Genomic DNA, 21130 nt, shown 5'->3' with positions numbered 1-21130 from the left:
AGAGCTTAGGGCCTTGGCAGCTGAAGGTATGGCTGCCAATGGTGGAACAGTTAAGATCAAGGATGCTCCAGCGGTCAGAATTGGAGGCATGAAGAGATCTCGGAGGATTGTAGGGCTGGTGGAGATTACAAAGATTGGGAGAGGCTAGGCAATGAAGGAATTTGAAAATAGGGATGGAAATTTTAATATAGAGGCACTGCTTAAGCAGGTGCCAAAGTAGGTCAACGAGCACAGGGCTGATGGGCGAGTGGGGCTTCGTGAACGTTAGGACACAGGCAGCAAAGCTTTGGATGACCTCAGGTTTATGGCAGGGATAGGCACCAACATGTTGCACCACGGACATCTGACAAAATTATTGACTCGGCCATGGACATGGAGGCAATTAATCTGTATGTAAAGTGTACAGTCAATCCAATGCCCTCAAAACACAGTCCGATTTAAAACACATTTCTCCCTATTTAGTGAGTACCTGGCATTGTTTTTGCTTGCACAAGTAGTCAATGTCTGCCCACACACTTGATGTAGCGATGTGGAGAATCCGGACAGATGTCCATCTGTCAAGTGTGATCTTGATCTCTTTCTCTCCCCTCTCGTTCGCTGCCTCCCTCTTTGTGTCAATCCCTAGCTCCTCTCTGTGACCATCTCTCACCCCTCTCTCTCTCCCCTCTCTGTGAGCATCTCTCTCCCCTCTCTCTCTCTCCTGTGTCCATCTCTCTCCCCGCTCGCTCTCTCCCCCCTCTCTCCTCTCTCTGTGTCCATCCCTCTCCCCCTCTCTCCCTACTCCCTCTCTCACCCTCCCCCCTCTCTCTCCCTCTCTCCCCACCCCTCCCCCCCCTTCCTCTCTCTGACCATTGCTGAGAGTGGGAACAGCAGTTTCTGAACTTTGGATAAATTCAGGTTTTCCGGCGGGCATTTAAAAAAAAAAATCGGAACCCGCCAGAAAACCCCAAATCTGTCCGAAGTTCAGAAACTGTTGCAGCCACTCCCAGTATCTGTCAGCTGTGAAATTGACACTTGCAATGTTTTTTAAAAGACAGTCTGAAGAAGCCAATGGGAAATTTCTTGTCCCTGAAATTACCAGTCACAGACTCAAAATCTTTTACCACGGACACTGGTGTCCGTGTATGGACATGTTGCCGACCCCTGGTTTATGGAGGGTAGAATGTGGGAGGCCGGCCAGGATGACATTGGGATAGTCAAGTCTAGAGATAACAAAGTTATGGATGAGGATTTCAGCAACAGATGAGCTGAGATGGCGTGGAGTCGGGCAGTGTTACAGACGTGGACATAGGCAGTCTTAGTGATGGCACAGATAAGTGGTCGGAAGCTCATCTTGGGGTCAAAGATGACACCAAGATTGCGAACATTCTGGTTCAGCCTCAGGCAGTTGCCAGGGTGAGGGAAGGACTCAATGGCTAGGGAACGGAGTTTGTAGTGGGGAGCAAAGACATTGGTTTCAATCTTCCCAATATTTAATTGGAGGAAATTTCTGTTCATCCAGTACGGGATGTCAGACAAGCAGTCTGATAATTTAGCAACAGTGAGAGGTCAAGAGAGGTTGTAGTGAGGTAGAGGTGCATACATATAGAAACTGATACTGTGTTTTAGGATGTTGTCGCTAAGGGGCAGCATATAGATGAAAAATAGGAACAGGCCAAGAATAGATCCCTGGGGAACACCACAGTTAATGTGCAGGTGATTCTCTGGCTACGACTGGATAGATCAGAATGTAACCAGGCGAATATAGTCCCACCCAACTGGATAATGGTGGAGAGGCGTTAGAGAAGGATGGAATGCTCAATGTGTCTAAGGCTGCAGACAGGTCAAGAAGGACAAGGAGGGATAGTTTACCTTTGTCACAGTCACATGGGTTGTCATCCATGACATTGATAGGAGCCATTTTGGTACTGTGGCTGGGGCGTAAACCTGATTGGAGGGATTCAAACATTATCTTCTAGGAAAGATGGGCATGGATTTGGGAGATGACAGTTCATTCAAGGACTTTGGAGAGGAAAGGGAGGTTGGAGATGGGCAGTAGTTTGCATGGACAGAGGAGTCAAGGGTTAGTTTTTTTGAGGAAAGGGGTGGTGCTGACAGATTTGAAGGCGAGGGGGACAGTGGCTGAGGAGAGAGAACCGGTAGCATTACCAGCTAATATGGGAACTAGGAAGGGAAGATGGGTGGTCAACTGTTGGGTGGGAATAGGGTCAAAGGAGCAGAATGTGGGTCTCCTGGATAAAATAAGCTCAGAGAAGAGGGGAGATAAAAGAGAACTAGAGAAAGGTTCAAGTTCAGGGCTAGGGCAGGGGGAACCTTAGAGGAATTTTGGTCCTTGGGTACTAGAACTCAGATAGCCAAACAATAAATGATAGAACACTGGAACCTACACTTATAAGCTTTTATTTATAGAGACACACATAGCACTTCCAACCCACAACCATGCTTTTTGCCTGCTCCTTTACATATGTCTGAGCGCAGGTGAGTCCCCAGTTAATGCCCAACACCTGAAGACAATTAACTCCCAATTGATATACAATTTGCTAGGGAAAGCTGATCAGATGGTCTCATTCATCAATCAATTCAAAAGCTCCCGGAAATGATCCTAGGTTGGTGACAGTTTTTGCTAATTCCATCCAGGACAGTCGTAGGAACAGTACAATTGGTCCCAATATTCCTAGGTGAGAGAGGAAAAAAATCAAAAATTTGAGGTGTGGGTGGAACTTGATGCAGGCAGCAGAGTTTTTGGCTAAGGTAAAGTTTATGGAGGCTTAAGGACAAGAGGAGCACTAAGGATTCTACAAATAGTCTCAGTGTCACTGAGCTAGACAGACAAATAACTCACCCACAGCTCCTGCTGCTGTTCACTATCCAGTGGCATGGCTTGGACATGTATGAGAGGGTTCAAGTGTAGCTTGCCAACACTCACTGTCTAAGCACATACTCAAAGACTGGCCATTTGGTTGAGGTACTGGATACATCAGCAAATTCATGGTCTTCAGGAGGAGGGGCAAGGAAGGGGGTGAAATAAAAGTGAAAAATGATTTCAAAATGGATGTGAAACATATTACATATATTTACGTGTCTTGCATTTTCTCAGCCTCTAGCAAAGTTGAAACATCTGACATACTTGGATATGTCAAAGAATAGAATAGAAACCATTGAGTCAGATATTTCTGGATGCGAAGGCCTGGAGGACCTCCTGCTTTCATCCAATATGCTGCAACAGCTGCCTGACTCCATAGGTAGGAACAATGTTACCATTTGCATTAATTTCAATCAGTACCAATTCTGAGTCCATGACTGTTTTCTTTTTAAAAAAATTAGAGGTAGAACAGTGAATGACTGATAGGTAAAATGTACATTTTAAAACATTTGTGGAAGACTTTGAAAGAAGAGCATAACACTGTAATGTAAACTTTCAGTCTTCCAGAGTAATGACAGGAATCATGAATTACCACAAGTACCCATTTTTAATAGTGCAACTTAACTGAATTAAAGAATGTACAAAAATAGTCTCTTATGGCTCTCCCAGTGACTCAGCAGATAAATGCCTTGCTAATGCACACGGATTAGAAAAATCCAATGTTTGATCTCTGGCCTGATCTGAGTTAGGTGATTTCAGGTGGGGTACCAGTGGAGCTACTACAGCTGGCCACACACCACCCAGTTTGGCAGGGGAAGATCATTCAGAGTTCCATATGTGTTTGTAAGGCCATTGGGTTGAGAATGGAATCAGGTTCATCTGTGAAACCACCCCATGGTCAAATAACTTGAAGACAAGGGGCTGAATTTTGCCTCGGAGGTGGGCATGCCAACAATTTCATACAAGAGAATGGCATGCCAATTGCCCAACCTGTTGCCGTCACTGTGTGATTTTTCTGGAGGCAGAATCTTGGGGATGATGGCCACCCTCCCAGATGCAGCAGGCAGGCAATTAAGCAAGCAATTGAGAGGTATTTTGCCACAGAGGTGCAATTTTTTCAGAGGTGAACAGGCCCCTTGCGGTGTCAGCACCTTGTCAAGCAGGTGAGGTGGCTGAACAGCGGGAAGTCATCGACTAAAGCAGCAACCATTCAATATAAAAGGGGCAGTCAGCAAAGAGGAGCTCATGCATTTCCACGGACTTGCCATTGTGGAAGCAGAGCTCTTGGATTGTGAGTACTGAAAGAAAGCGGGGTTTTTGAAATAGGGATCAGTCTGGGTCACTGTAAGGTATTAGGGAAAATTTGCAGCTCAGGTCATTGTAATTGAGGCTGTCTCTGGAAATGGGTCCCACCCCATCTAGCTCCCGCCCCCCAACATGCCCGCCGTTCCTAATTGAACAGCGATTGCGGAGTGAACCCACTAATTGGTCACCTCCTGCAAAATTCAGCCGGATGGTCCCACAATGATCTCGAGTGGGGTCGGGACCTGGAAATGGTCCCAACGTCAGATTCCCAATACTCTCAGGAAAATTCATCCCAATGTCTCTGCCTGGACTTATGAATAATGATGAACTATATACTCCAGCATGAGTCAGCAAATTTAGTACAGGTGGGAAAAAATTGAATCTTTTTTAAAGTTTATGCTTATATATACCGAAGAGCAGGTTGAAGTGTCTTACAGCACACTAGTTAAGATTGAAACAATATTAATAAGCTGCTCAAGTTATCTTACCATAGTTTACAATGTTATCTCAACCCCCATTCATTATTTGAAATACATGTGAAAATTGGTTGCTTTATAATGCTACTGTTTTATTTCATGAAGAGGAACATACTCAATAGAAGAAGAAAAATAAGCAGGGACCACAACTATGAATATAAATTGGTTGGGAGGTTCACAACTGAAAGACAAAGCTTATTAAAACAGTGCCATCTGTTGGTTTAGTACCATTTTTGTAAGCAGAGATTATGAGATGCTTTTGCATTATTTGCAAACCTGCTACTACACATTGTGTGTACATTATGTGGAGCTAACTTCCTGTAATTTCTATACATTACCTGCACAGATTGGCTAATGTGCAAGGAGCATGCTGGTGATGTAGCGTGGACCAACTATTAAGATAGCAGGTCTTAAAGAGTTGCTGCTTGCAGTTAAAGCTTAGCTGGACATTTTCAAATTTAAAGTTTTCCTGATAGCAGTTCTGTATGGCAGCGAGGAGATCGCTTGAGAATGTAGCTCTATAAGTGTTAGTCTGGGAGGTGTGGCAAAGGGGAGTTGTCTCTTTTGAGCTGTGGAGCACTGTATAATCAAGGGTACATTTCAAAACGAGTCAATAGAGCTGGCCAAATCAATCACCAGAGTGCCCCAAGTCTGCAGGTTGTGAGTGTAGTTGCAAAATAAACTTTCTAGACTCATAAAGGTTGTCATGGTAAGTGTACTCACACTTTGTGTACTTTTAGTAAATGATTTCGAAGTGAATGCAAATAAGTTCACCCTTGCATTGGTGCTGCATCATTGAGACAGCATACAAAGCACACAGGCAACCTTTCAGCTCTTTGACACATACAGATCCACATCTTTGTTGCTGCAGGGACCACTTTATTACTGGCACAGAAATATGTTTGTGATGCCATACATAAATCTTGCAAGTTAGGACCATCAGGAATCCTCCCAACATCAGCTACTTGTATGCTGCATGGTCATGGACTTACACAAGTGACATTGGCTAGGTGTTTTGAGACCCGGTCCCTGCTATTCCAACATATGTGTATTCTGTTTCTGCTTACATTAAAAGCTGCACATAACTGACATAAAGGAAATGTGGACTGGAGGGGAGTCTTGCGACTATGATTGATTGATACCCTATTAGCAGATTCTGATGGGCCGGATGCCATGTAGGGATTGGGGTGAAATCCATAGGTCTCTTTCAAGTTCAGGGCTAGTAACCTCCTTTGCTGATTGCTCTTTCTCCTCATATTCACTGAAAAACAGGCAAATATTGTAGTACAGTAGCGAAACACACAGCATTTTGCTAGTTAAGCTTTGTTTCAGGGGTATCCAATTACCAGAATTCTAACCTATATTCTTTTTCTGATGCTATCATTGCTTCTAAGGAGGAAACATGAAAGGCAGTATCTACTGTGTCCCCAGCACCTCATAGTGTCCTGTGTTACTCACTCGAACAATGGCACGCAAAACCACTCACGGAGAGCCATCTTAAGTTTTCTTTCAGATGCTTAATCTAGGAACTGGGACCCTAAGGCAGCTTTTTATGCTTTAATTTGACAGTATGCCAAGCACTTTGCAAAGGCTGATAGCAATTATGTAAGAGTCCATTAGTCACATCTATGCAATGATCTTTGTGTACTGCAAAGCATAGTGCTATGTTAGGAATGACAGCTGCAGCTTCAGATCCACCAGTAGTGGAGTTGAATGCTCTGACTGGGGCTATGGGGAGCTTAGGCTCCACTATATAGCAGTCCTTCTTACTCCAATATGCTGGGGAATCAGATTGAGTTATAAAGAATGCAGGCTTTGACGACCTATTTCCACAAAGATCACTGGATAAGAGAGTGCCCAGCATCAGGGAAATGGCAAGAGAAGACACAGGTCATGGAGTTGTTACTCCTGATGATGCCACATCCATCCCACACAGCCACCACCCACTCAAATGATTTACTCTATGCCAGATAGTATGCAGGACTGATCAACCATTGCAGCATTACATGTAATGCTAGCAGATTGAAACAACCATAATACAGAGCTTCAACAATCTCATTGATGCCCAATGCTTGTTTCGATACAAATCTCTAAATATACTAAGGGTATGCCCACCGGAAGAGGAATGACAGGAGATAGCATGAATGATGGTGATGTCTCTTAGGATGACATCAAACACTCTCCCACCCCATCTCACGTAAATACAGATGTGTCACCACTGCAGTGTTAGGTGTGTCTGCAGCAATTTCAGGGCTATCTCATGATCCGGCACTGGACCGCTTCCTTCCAAGAGTTATGCATTGATACACAGCAGCCAGCCATCATGTTCTTTCTTCTTAATGAGGAATCACTGAGACAGATCACTTATGATAGGGAATAAAATATTCATATCATATACGTGCTTATAAGGAATGCACTAGAAAAAGACACTATGAGCACATATGTATTTTACAGTATTAGGGGGAATAAAATGGATTTATTTTAAAAAAATAGTATCCTGAGGCTTCACTCGGGAATAGAGTGCAATAAGATAGTAGAAGCTAAATGGATTGGGATGCATGGCAGTTGATGCAGGGCAGAGGGCAATGTAATAACAGTACATATTGGTCCATTTTATTAGGTATGTAAATGTGTGTGTGTGTATAGACAAAATAGATTGTGCATTTAGTAGAATGGGCACTTATGTACTTAAGAATTTGCCAATTATGAGATACTGAATTGTTGTCTCTTCTACAAAAAGGAATATTGAAAAAACTTACAACATTGAAGGTGGATGACAACCAGCTTAACATTTTACCCAACGCGATTGGAGGGTAAGTGGATGAGGACAGGATAAGGCCTGTGGACTGTGGACTAATGTGGACTGTGCCCTGTGGACTAATATCTTGCTAATACTCACTGTTTAGTCTCATGCATGAGCGTAATTAGTGGAAACTCCCAATAGTAATTAATTTTTTACTTACTCCTTGGATAAAATAGCTGAGGACTGGAAATGGCTTAACCCCAGTATTCTAGCTCTTCTTTTGGTAACATCAATATTGTAAAGGATTAGGGGAAAATTGCTGTACTTGTGTGCCTCAATTCTTCAGATTTGATCCCTAGTGCCATGAAAGCAGAGCTGAACCTTGATTTAAATTTAAGTAAAGTAAATTAAATGTGATGATAAGGGCCTCCTGGGCTTTATGCCAGGTTGCACTTTTTGTTTCAGCACAATTCAACCAGCTAAACCAGCGCAAAAGATCAAAGAATTGCACACACAAATTACGTTCAGCACAAATCGAGTTTCTCTGATTTTTTTTGCGCTAGTTTAAAAGACATTGCACTAGAAGCCAACCTGATCTGCAAAACTGTCCATGCCGCCAGGATGTATTAATTACTATTGGGAGTTTCCACTAATTACGCTCGTTTGGCGGGACTTCGAGGAGACTCTTAAGATCAAACTGGATATTTTGGTCGCAAGGATATTAATAGGCACGTTTTAAAAGCTTTTAAGTATATTTTATTTTTAATTTACTAAGAAACTGCTGCACCCTAATATAACTAGCAAATGGTTCTGTATAGTTTTTAAAAGTCATTTTCAGTTATTTAAAATCACATTAGTCACAGATGGTGGATTAGACACTGTGATTAAAATGTTTATTTTTTTGTATTAAACTGTATTAATCAGACTGTACCAAGCTAATAACTCTTAAATATGTCAAGAAATATTTTTAAAGCAAGTTTCTTTTTAAATTATGTTCTCAAACACCGCCTGATTGTGCTAGTTCATGGAAGATTTAATGTTCAGCAATTTGCAAGTTTGAACAAAAACTTGAGGGGGAAAGAAATACTTCTCAAAACTAATACAATTTGCACCCGGATTGCCAATTGCACCCAAAGTGGAAACTCTACCCTACTGTCTTTAGTCATGAGTCTCAATCATTTGGATTATACAACCAACATTGGACTCCAAGAGTCGTTTAACTATGTTTTCCTCTCTGTACCAGTCTTTCTGTCTTGGAGGAGTTTGACTGTAGTTGTAATGAACTTGAGTCTCTTCCCCACACCATTGGATACCTGCACAACCTCCGAACCTTCGCAGCTGATGAAAACTTCCTGATAGAGCTGCCCAGAGAGGTGAGTTGTCTTAACTGTACAATTTTACTGAATCATCATTAAACACAGGTTGAATTAGAAGCAACTTTTGTAGCTTATCCTTTGGAACTAAATCCTTTTATCTGTTCTCAAAAGAACTACAAGCATGCTAAACTAAATTAATATAAAATTGATATTTTGGTGAAAAACTGCAAAATCAAGACAATGATTTTCTGCCTTAACATTCCTACCACTAGCTCGGAGCACATATCAGAAATTGCACATTCAGCCTGTTATTTTCCATCCAAGTCGAATTTTTATCCCATAATTCCTGAAGTGTTTGAGATTAATGTTACATTTTGATGTCTAGTCTTTTATGTAGATAGCATTGTGTTATTCAACACTTCAAGCTTCAAACTACATTCCACCATTCTTCTCCAGTACCTAAAAACTTTGGAACACTACCTCCCTTAGTTTTCCCATCCTCCTGCAATCTGCGGGCTTTGAAAAACCCAAGCTTAATATCACATTATTATCTCTTGACTTATCTAATCTGCATCCTCTATTGACAACTTTAATGGTCTTATGCACTATAGGCCTTAACTCTTCACTGAGACATTTCTCATGAAAAAGTATACATTATCATGTTATTCATTGCACAAAGATTGGCAAATCATTAACATTCTAGCAATCTAAAGCCTCCCTAAAATAGTCAGGCCTGTAATATGCCATAAGCAAAGATTGGCTGTCCGAAATAGTAATTGTATCATTAAAAGTCCTTAAAGTCAAACTCAGAAATCTGTAGGATTTTAAAAATCAAAGGAAACAAAAAGTGTCTAAAACTAAAAAATCAGAAATTAATATTTAAGTTTGGCAGAAAGTTAGGTTTTTCTACTAATAATAAAACAATCATAAGCATACACGCTTTGTTTTGTGTGTCTATAGTCGTTACACCAGGCAGGCAATGTCAATCCAGGTTTCTGCCAGTTCTATTCTATAATGGGCTGCTAAGAAATGCAAAGGATTAGCCTGGGAAGAATTTTCGCACCATTTGGCTCCATCACTGTGGGGATGAACTTTGCCTTCGTTTGTCATCTCTCTATGATAGCATAGTCAGGACTGGGAAGTGGCCATGCCGGTAATCATAGATGTGAACTTATGCAGCACCGTGGCGCTGCCTATTTACCGGAATGAATAAGTTTCAGTCTGCTTGGCATGAATGAAGGTAAGTGGGAAATTATAACCTGGATGAGCACATGGGTTTGAGTGCAGTTAGAGTTAAAACCAATAAAAATGTGAGCACATTGGAAACTGGCTCCAACTTGCCGAATGTTGCGTTTAACTCAAGCACAGTAGGTTGTTTACACGCAACCCCCTGGGGAGAGGCGGGTTGTCTATTAACATATGCTAACTGCTCGATTGGAACAATAATTCCCACACTTTGAAATTATGCATTGCATCCATGGGTTTCCTGAGCTTCCTGAAATTTGCAAGTGAAAGCAAGGAGAGAACACAACAGCAATTGAAGGACCTGAATCAATCTCAGAAATATGTAAATACCTACTTAGAACTCCCAGCTGCTTTCTTACCTGCCAGTGGGAAAGGAATTGTTCACTGTACTTTTACAGAGAATTTACTTTCTACCCTTTGGAAGTTTTCTGAATCACATTAGTATGGGTGGCGCCTTGGTTGCCTTAGATTGGACCTTGGACGAGGACCAGTAGTAGCTTGCTGTTGAAAGTTCTGCAGCTGGCCAGCAGAGAGTGGAGGAGCAGCAGAGTGCAGCTCTCAGGAAGCACTAACTGCAACACAGGGTGTGTAGGCAGAGACTGAGTTTCCTTGGCATGTCAGAACAGCAGTACATCTGGAGGCTCAGGTTGTTGCGTTAGGTGGAGGTAGATATCAGGAGCCTCCCAGAAGACAGCTTCTCCCAGTGGCTGTCAAAGTGACCACTGCTCTTAACTTCTTTGCGTCCAGATTCTTCCAGGCCTCTGCTGGTGGCATTTTCAGGATCTCCCAGTCAGCAGCTCACAAATGCATAAGATAGGAGACTGATGGGTTGTGTGCCAGGCCGGCAATTATGTGAACTTCGGCTGCAACGATGCCAATCAGTTTGAGTAAGGCACTCAGGTTTGCGTCTCTAGTTGGCTTCCCACAGTTGTAGTGTATCACAATTGCATACGTGTTTTGTTTTATTCATTCATGGAATGTTAGCGTCACTGGCAAGGCCAACATTTGTTGTCCGTCCCTAATTGCCCTTGAGAAGGTGATGGTGTGCTACCTTCTTGAACCGTTGCAGTCCATCTGGTGCGGGTACACCCACAGTGCTTTTGGGGAGAGAGTTCCAGAATTTTGATCCAGCGACAGTGAAGGAACGGCAAAATATTTCCAAGTCAGGATGGTGTGTGGCTTGGAAGGGAACTTGCAGATGGTGGTGTTCCCATCCGTCTACTGCCCTTGTCCTTCAATGTGGAAGAGGTCAAGTGCTGTCGAAGGAGGCGTAGTGAATTGCTGCAGTGCATCTTGTATATGGTACATACTGCTTCCACTGTGTGTCAGTGGTCGAGGGAGTGAATGTTTAAGGTGATGGATGGAGTGTCGATCAAGTGGGCTGCTTTTTCCTGGATGATGTCAAGCTTCCTGAGTGATGTTGGAGTCGCACTCATCCAGGCAAGTGGAGAGTATTTCATTACACTCCTGACTTGTACCTTGTAAATGGTGGACAGGCTTTGGAGAGGCAGGAGGTGAGTTACTCGCTGCAGAATTCCCAATCGCTGACCTGCTGTTGTAGCCACAGTATTTGTGTGACTGGTCCAGTTCAGTTTTTGGTCAATGGTAACCCCAGGATGCTAATATTGGGGGATTCAGTGATGGTAATGCCGTTGAATGTCAAGGGAGATGGTTAGATTCTCTCTTGTTGGAGATCATCATTGCCAGGCACATGTGTGGCGCAAATGTTACTTGCCACTTATCAGCCCTAACTTAAATGTTGTCCAGGTCTTGCTGCCTATTGACATGGACTGCTTCATTATCTGAGGAGTTGCAAATGGTACGGAACATCGTACAATCATCAGCATACATCTCCATTTCTGATCTTATGAGAAGGTCATTGATGAAGCAGGATCTACCCTGAGGAACTCCTGCAGCAATGTGCTGGGGCTGGGCTGATTGGCCTCCAACAACTGCAACCATCTTCCTTTGTACTAGGTACTATGACTACAACCAGTGGAGAGTTTTTCCCTTGATTTTGATTGACTCCAGTTTGGCTAGGGCCTTTTGATGCCACACTCAGTCAAATGCTGCCTTGAAATCCAGGGCAATCGCCCTCACCTCACCTCGTGAATTCAGCTCTTTCGACCATGTTTGGAGCAAGGCTGTATGAGTGCCCAATGGCAGAACCCAAACTGAGCATCGGTGAGCAGGTTATTGCTGTTTAAGTGACGCTTGATAGCACTGTCGACGACACCTTCCATCACTTTGCTGATGATTGAGAGTAGACTAATGGGGCGGTAATTGGCCAGATTGGTTTTGTCCTACTTTTTGTGGATCGGGTGTACCTCGGCAATTTTCCACATAGTCAGGTAGATGCCAGTGTTGTAGTTGTACTGGAACAGCTTGGCTAGGGGCATAGCTAGTTTTGCAGCACAAGTCTTCAGTAATATAGACGGAATGTTGTCAGGACCCATAGCCTTTGCAGTATCCAGTGCCTTCAGCCATTTCTTAATATCACATGGAGTGAATCAGATTGGCTGAAGACTGGCATCTGTGATGCTGGGCACCTCGGGAAGAGGCCGAGATGGATCATCAACTCGGGACTTCTGGCTGAAGATGGCTGCGAATGCTTCAGCCTTTTCTTTTGCACTGATGTGCTGGGCTCCCCCATCATTGATGATGGGGATATTTGTGGAACCTTCTCCTCCTATTAGTTGTTTAATTATCCACCACCATTCACAACTGGATGTGGCTGGACTCCTGAACATGGATAAGAACATAAGGGGCGGCACAGTGGCGCAGTATTTAGCACCGCAGCCACACAGCTCCAGCGACCTGAGTTCAATTCTGGGTACTGCCTGTGTGGAGTTTGCAAGTTCTCCCTGTGTCTGCGTGGGTTTCCTCCGGGTGCTGCGGTTTCCTCCCACAGCCAAAAGACTTGCAGGTTGATAGGTAAATTGGCCATTATAAATTGCCCCTAGTATAGGTAGGTGGTAGGGGAATATAGGGACAGGTGAGGATGTAGTGGGAATATGGGATTAGTGTAGGATTAGTATAAATGGGTGGTTAATGGTCAGTACAGACTCGGTGGGCCGAAGGGCCTGTTTCAGTGCTGTATCGCTAAAAAAAACTAGGAGCAGGAGTCGGCAATTCAGCCCCTTGTGCCTGCTGCGCCATTCAATACGATCATGGCTAATCTCTTCTCGGCCTCAACTCCATTTTCCTGCCCGTTCTGCATAACCCTTCAACCCTTTACTAATTAAAATGATCTGATCCGTTGGTTGTGGGTTTGCTTAGCTTTGTCTATTGCATGCTGCTTCTGCTGTTTGGAATGCAAGTAGTCTTGTGTTGTAGTTTCACTGGGTTGACTCCTCATTTTTAGGTTTGCCTGGTGATGCTCCTGGCATGCTGTCCTGCACTCCACATTGAACCAGGGTTGATCCCCTGGCTTGATGGTAATGGTCGAGTAAGGGATATGCCAGGCCATGAGGTTACAGATTGTGTTTTAATACAATTCTGCCCAGTTTTGAGCTGCCAGATTTGTTCTCAATCTATCCTATTTAGCATGGTGTTTGTGCCACACAACACGATGGAGAGTATCCTCAGTGTGAAGACAGGACTTCATTTTCACAAGGATTGTGCGGTGGTTACTCCTACCAATACTGTCATGTGGCAATCTGCACACCCCCAGATCAACCAGGAGTGTTCATGAACCACAGGGGCCTCCACTCCATCAATGTGCAGCTGATGTGCAACCACAAAGAGATATTTTTGCAGGTGTGTGCTGGGTTCCCGAGGAGCTGACATGATGCTTTCATGCTACGGCAGCCCAAGGTCCCTGAGATTTTCAGACCTGCAAATACACTTAAAGAGTGGTTGCTAGGAGACATGGGACATATCTGAAAAGTATGATTCTGTGAGTATGACTATGTCATGCTGTTGCTTGTGGGAGAGCTCTTCCAATTTCAGCACAAGTTCCCAGATGTTACTTTCCTAGGGTTGCAGGGCTGGGTGTGCATTTGTCCTGTCCAGTGCCATGGTCAATGCCAGGTTGTTCACCTGGTTTTATTCTTATAGTTTTTTTGTAGCAGTTTAATACAACTGAGTGGCTTGCTCGGCCACTTCAGAGGGCAGTTTCGAGTCAAGCGCATTGCAAAAACACCATAAAGGACATTAGTGAACCAGATGAGTTTTTATAACAATTCAATAGTTTCATGGTCACCATCACTGATACGAGCTTTTTAATTCCAGATGTACTTAATTAGCTTAATTTTAATTTCCCAGCTGTCATGGTGGGATTTGTAATCATGTCTCTGATAATTAGTCCAGGCCTGTGGATTACTAGTCCAGTAACATAACCACAGTTACCGTTGCAATTCTGGCTCTATGCAATTCCCCAAACAGTGAGCTCCTGATTTCAATACAACTGCAAACCATCGCTAAATTGAAATCAGGAATTTCCCTGCAGGAAGAAATTTAAAGCCCTAAAATACCAATATCTCCATTAAAGTTCACCCTTTCATTTCCTGTATAGATAACACCACCCCCTAATAGTATTTATTTGCTTTCTCTCATTTGAAAGCAAGACAAGGAGAGGGAATCGCACAGAATTTGAAATTGCCAATGTAGCACATCTGGGCAGACCATGAATGGAAGTCCAAAGATGCATGTAGCAACAAGATCATTGAGGGCTACAGGTGAAATGAGGAGGACCACAGGTAGTTCCTGAGTCATATTATAAGCACAGCTACAGCATGATATTAATTATTATGAGATTTTATGTCACACTTGAGTTCCTAAATGTCGATAAATAAATGGTCTAGCGTGGATACACGAGTTTCATATATTAGAATAGTAGTACTGATTAATGAAGGGCAATCTTATTTGAATAATTATAATTGTGGAAACATAAATGTGAATGGTTTTTATTATCAGATTGTGGCTATAATTGTGATGCATTGTGATTTTAAAATAAGGTAGTGATCATTTAAAAAATATTATGTTCTCATTATAAATAAAATCTCAACCGCTGTTGTACTAAAAAATGTGTTCGCATGGAATCATCACTCAGAGGGCAGGTTAAGTAGATATTATAATGCAATCTCTTGCTGATGTCTTTTTAATGCAGATTGGGAGTTGTAAAAATGTGACTGTTATGTCTTTGCGATCAAACAAACTGGAGCGGTTGCCTGAAGAGATCGGACAGATGCAGAAACTGAAAGTGTTAAATTTAAGTGATAACAGGTAATACAAATTCTTGACTTTGTAGAATTTCACTTAAAATACATGTGCATATTAGCACTGCAATATGTTGCATAAAATGCTGCAAAGTCATCCGATGAGAGTATACTTGCACAGCAACTTCTAAAGCTCATGGTTATTGGGACATCAAAAGAACGTTCACTCTCATGTCACTCATAGTTCTTATATCACTATCTTAATACCGTCAATGGCGGAAGCTATAGAACAGGTTGTGTAAAGCCAGTTTGTTCACCCAGGGTCACATCTGTGATCCTGGGATACTAGCTGTTGAAATATAGGGCTTGATTTTTAGGCCCTGCCAGGGCCAGAATCAGAGGTGGACAGATACTAAAGATAGCGCCTCTGGCCTGTGTGCCAGTTCCCTGGCTCAATCCCACCCCGGTCCATTTATATGGAGGTGGAACGATGGGGGTGGGTGGCAGGGCTACCGCCCACACATGGCAGGTAGCCGATTCAGGTCATTAACGGCCTATTATGGCCAATTAAAAAAAGATGACTGGAATTTTCCTTTTGGCCACAAGGATCCTACAGGCAGCGGGGGGCCAGTTTTACTGCTTGGAGGATGCATCCTGGCAGCAACTGGGGTGGGCTGGGGGTGGGGGGAGTGGTTTGCTGCGAGCACTCTAAACAGGTCTAGAGGCCCACCCTGCCTACCTGGGTACTGCAGCAGCCACAGGCTGCCCTGTAGAAGAGCTTACCCACCCTTCCCCCTACGTAGGTGGCCTGTCTGCAAAAGCAATTTTTTAATTTAAATTTTAAAAATTTGGAGAGAGGGCACCTCCATTTTGAAGCACCCTCTCTCTTACTTACATCACATTGCAGCTTGTTCAAAACAAAACAAAACAAAACCAACTCTTGACCACCATAAATCTTGACATGTCACTTCTCTGTAAACAACTCCCATAGTGAGAGGACACCTGCTGGTTACTTAGCTGAAGACATGTGACTCCCAGTAAGTGTTTTTAAACAAAGTCCCAAAGTCCTTCCAATGACCCTTAAAAACGAAAACAAAGTCCAGCATCTGTGGAAACAGGTGTCCTCACAAAAATTAAAAAATGGAAGTACTTTCTGAACAATGCTAATGCCCTAATTGGGCAGGCGGTGAGCTCAGCATCCAATATTTTTTTAATTCATTCATGGGATGTGGACATCACTGGCTAAGCCAGCATTTATTGCCCATCCATAATTGCCTTTGAGAAGATGGTGGTGAGCCGCCTTCTTGAACCACTGCAATCCTTGGGGTGTAGGTACACCAACAGTGCTGTTGGGATGGGAGTTCCAGAATTTTGACCCAGCGACCGTGAAGGAATGGCAATATAGTTCCAAGTCAGGATGGTGTGTGGCTTGGAGGGGAACTTGCAGGTGGTGGGGTTCCCATGCATCTGCTGCCTTTGTCCTTCTAGGTGGTAGAGGTCACGGGTTTAGAAGCTGCAGTGCATCTTGTTGATCAGAGTTGTCCAACCTTTTTGCCTGGGGGGCCGCATTACATTTTTTGTCTTACATGGGGGGCTGGTGAGACAATTTCAGAAAGATAAAGGCATTAAAATTTATCTTAATAGTAATCAAAACAACAACAAAGCTGCATTTTTGTGAAGAAGCTTTAAATGAGAAGACTTAATTTATTGACTTACTTTCTGGTCACTATGTTAGACACTGATTTAGTGAGACACCTGACATTTTTTTGCTTGCACACGTAATGTGTGCCAGCACACTTGTTGCAATGATGCGGAGTATTCTGATAGATGTAATTCTGTTAGGAGTGCTCTCTCTCTCTCTCCCCCTCTCTCTGTCCTCTCTCTTCCTCTCCCCCTTTCTCTCTCTCTCTCTCTCTCTGTCCCCCTTCCACAGTGGGAGCAGAGCTTTAAAAAGCATGCGAAAAGGACAGAGTCGGAGACCAGAGAGAGAGAGAGAGAGATAACACAGTGGGAGCAGAGCTTTAAAAAATGCGGCAAAAGAACAGAGTCTGAGACCAGAGAGAGAGAGAGAGAACACAGTGGCAGTGGAGCCGGGGAAAAATCGAAAAGTGGCGTCAGAGTGACGCCAGAGTCAACAGAGAAAGCAGGGAAACAGAAAGCCACCGGGGTGGGTATACTGGTAAGCTTTTAATTTAATTTCATCTAAAGGAATCAAATATAAAATAAGACTTGATGGATTCAACAGTATATAAACTAAAAACTAAAGTGAATTTTTTAATTTATAATACAGAGTGAAAGAGAGAGACCAGCAGGGAATGTATTCACTCAAGTACGGACAACTTAATAAATAAGCTGTATAAAATATTATTAGCATTTATCATTATTTGTAAAGTTTACTAATAGTACTAATGTTTATTAGAATTGGCAAGCTTTATTAGCATTGGTAAGGTCTATTACCAGTAGGAAGGTCTACATATCTGTGTAATCAAGAAAAGTATAACTTTAGAACAAGTGAGTAGCTGGTGAGTATTTTTTTGAGTAAGGTTAATTTTAACTAGTGAACTGTATTGATATTTAGTAGGATTTATCAGTACTAGTAAGGTTTTATTAATAATTCTGAGGTGTTGTAGTATTGGTAAGGTTTTTTTTAGCAGTAACAAAGGGTCAACTAATAAATAAAGGAACGGCAGGGGTGCTTCAACCTCGAGAGTGCACTCCTGTGCTATGTGGGAGCTCCAGGATATTTCCCGTATCCTGGACTCCCACATAGCACAGGAGGTACACTCTCGAGGTTGAAGCACCCCTGCCATTCCTTTATTTATTAGTTGGCCCTTTGTTACTGCTTAAAAAAAACCTTACCAATACTACAATCATTTGTGCAGGAAGTGTTGCCAATTGTGGCAGCCTGAGCTCTGGGTTTTGGAACGTGAGTTGCAGCTGGTGACAGTGCGGTGCATGAGGATGAGCTACATGGATAGCACATTTATAGATGAGGTCACCCCACAGCTTAAGAGTATGCAGGGAGAGAGGGAATGAGTGACCACCAGGCTGTCAAAAAGAATCAGGCAGGTAGTGCAGGAGACCCCTGAGTGCATCTCACTCTCCAACAGGTCTCTGAATACTGAGGAAAGTGATATTTCACCTAGGGAGTGCAGCCACAGCCAAGTCCATGGCATCACCGGTGGCTCAGCTGCACAGTGGGGTACAGGGAAGACTGGAAGAGCCATAGTGAAAGGTGATTTTTTAGTTAGGGGAACAGACAGGTATTTCTGTGGCCACAGACGTGAATCCAAGATGGCGTGTTGCCTCCCTGGTGCCAGGATCAAGGATGTCACTGAGCGGCTGCAGAGCATCCTGAAGGGGGAGGGTGTACAGCCAGCAGTCGTGGTCCACATCAGAGCCAACGTCCTTGGTAGAAAGAGGGATGTGGTCCTGCAGTCAGAATTTAGGGAGCTAGGTAAGAAATTATCAAGCAGGATTTCAAAAGTAATAATCTCTGGATTACTCCCAGTGCCACCCGCAAGTGAGTATAGAAATAAGAAGGATTGGACAGATGAATGCGTGGCTGGAAAAACGGTGCAGGAGGGAGGGCTTTAGATTCCTAGGACATTGGGACTGACTCTGGAGGAGATGGGACCTATACAGTCTGGACGGGTTGCACCTGAACAGAGCTGGAACTGAGTTCCTTGCGGGACGTTTTGCTAGTGCTGTTGGGAAGGGTTTAAACTAGTTTGGCAGGGGAATGGGGACCTGAGGGTAGACTCAGTTGGAACAAAATCAGAAATGAAAATGGAAGGCAGAAAATTAATGGATGAGTCTGGAAGACAGAGGAAACAAAGGTTAGAAAATAAAAAAAAGAGTTTGGCAGTGCTCAAAGGTATCTATTTTAATGCAAGGAGTATAGCAAATAAAGCAGGTGAGCTGAGAACACAGATAGACACATGGCAGTATGTTATCATAGCTATTAGAGAAACATGGCTTAAGGAGGGACAGGAATGGCTGCTCAATGTTCCTGGTTACATGGCTTTCAGACATGATAGGGAGGGGGAGTGGCAATTATAGTCAAGGAAACTATTACACCTGAGAGAAGGGATGATATGTTGGAAGATTCATCAAATGAGGCCCTATGGATTGAGCTAAGGAACAAAAAAGGGGCAATCACACTGCTGGGAGTGTACTATAGACCCCCAAACAGTCAGAGGGAGATAGACGAGCAGATATTTAGGCAAATCTCTTGAGAAGTGCAAGAACAATCGGGCAGTAATTGTAGGGGATTTTAACTACCCCATTAACTGGGATAGTTTTAGTGTGAAAGAAATTGAGGGAGCAGAATTCTTGAGGTGCATTCAGGAGAACCTTTTTGCCCAGTATGTAGCAAGTCCAACAAGAGAGGGTACAGTTTTAGACTTAGTTTTAGCAAATGAAGATGGGCAGGTGGAAGGGGTGGCAGTGGGAGAGCATTTTGGTGTTTGTGATATAATTCAGTCAGTTTTAACATAATTATGGAAAAGGACAGAGATAGAACAGGAGTTAGCATTCTCATTTGGGGCAAGGTCAATTTTACTAAACTGAGGAGTGATTTAGCAAAAGTGGACTGGAAACAGCTACTTGAAAATAAATCAGTGTTACAACAGTGGGAGGCTTTCAAAGGGAAGATTCAAGGGGTTCAGAGTAAACATGTCCCCCAACAAAGAAAAAGGGTGAGTCGGTCAAATCTACAGCCCCATGGATGTCAAGGAGCCTATAGGGTAAGATAAGGCAGAAACGGAAAGCTAATGTTCGACACCGAGAACTGAATACTACAGAAAGCCGAGAGGAGTATAGAAAGTGGAGGGGTGAAGTCAAAAAGGAAATTAGGAAAGCAAAGAGAGGGCATGAAAGGATATTGGCAAGCAAAAGCAAGGTTAACCCAAAGATGTTTTATCAATACATTAAGAGTAAGAGATTAACTAAGGAGAGAGTAGGGCCCATAAAAGACCAAAAAGGTAACCTATGTGTAGGGGCGGAAGATGTTGCTTTGGTTCTTAATGAATATTGTTACGACCAGGTGAGAAAGAGGTCTAGGGGTTTCCTTTCAGCCTTCGCCTGGTCTTACTTTAACAGGGTTTTATTTTTTAACACACTGTGTTTTGAGCTCCCCCTTGGTGAATCCTTGTTCATTGCTTTCCAACTATAAGGCAAATAAATGAGCACAATCAGGCTTTCTTAGATTTAGAGAAGAAAGATTGAAATTTATTCATACTTAAACTTAAGCTCTAATTCGGTTAACGCCTAAGGATACACTACACGTCCACGCTAGCATGCATACGTGATACACACATGCAGATAGGGACAGAAAAGAGCAGATGAAAAATAAAGTGGAGAGGTTTGAGGCAATATCTGAAGCATTTCTTGTTACTGTGCTTTGAGCTCACTGTACAGAGTCCTTTTGTAGGTAGTTCCTGCTTGTAGGTAATTCTTGCTTTTCGTTGGGGCCCAGTATTCTTCTTAAACCTTGTTCACTGTAGGAGACTTTTCTCTCTTGGGGGTCATGGGTCTTCAACGGATTCTGAAGCTGGTGAGAAAGAGATGGGAGCAGACAGGAGAGAGATGTTCTCAATCCAGGAGCCAGGAGCTTTCTGAGTTCAAATTCTCTGTGGCAAGTTCAAAAAAACCTGCAACAGCCAGTTAGTCATGTGACTAGCTCACCTAACCAGTCCAGGCCCTTGTGGATTGTCTTGTCCTAGCAGACCTTGGAATATCTCCTCTGCACACAATACCTGGTGATCAAAGGTCCATTGTGGGTTAAATTGGAGCAGGGGATAGCCCCTTTGTCCTTTCAAGTACTGTCTGTTAATATGCAAAAATGTCTTTCCAGCCAGTCTGGCAGCCTTTGTAATAGGTCTTCTCTTCTTCCCAGCAACAATTTGAAGTTTTAATGTCCATGTGGCAAAATTAACGTGCCTCATTCTTGGCAGGTGGGGGCCTGCATGACAATATTTTGCGTCTGTCTTCACAAAAGAGGGGGACGATGCAGATATTGT

The 21130-nt window shown here is 43.2% G+C and overlaps 1 protein-coding gene across 1 annotated transcript in view; it reads left to right on the top strand.

The window, feature by feature from the left end:
• The window catches only part of lrrc7 (leucine rich repeat containing 7), a 278045-nt gene that overhangs the window by 123694 nt on the left and 133221 nt on the right, over window positions 1-21130 (top strand). Inside the window, exons 8-11 of the mRNA XM_068036431.1 lie at window positions 3098-3242; window positions 7385-7457; window positions 8631-8760; window positions 15059-15174. Coding sequence (XP_067892532.1) covers window positions 3098-3242; window positions 7385-7457; window positions 8631-8760; window positions 15059-15174 — 464 coding nt within the window. The remainder of the gene's footprint in view (window positions 1-3097; window positions 3243-7384; window positions 7458-8630; window positions 8761-15058; window positions 15175-21130) is intronic.

Source organism: Heterodontus francisci, chromosome 8 (genome assembly GCF_036365525.1).
Source record: "Heterodontus francisci isolate sHetFra1 chromosome 8, sHetFra1.hap1, whole genome shotgun sequence".
NCBI classification, from domain to species: domain Eukaryota; kingdom Metazoa; phylum Chordata; class Chondrichthyes; order Heterodontiformes; family Heterodontidae; genus Heterodontus; species Heterodontus francisci.
The sequence above is the reverse complement of the archived record's forward strand: the minus strand, read 5'-3'. Positions and strand labels throughout refer to the sequence as shown.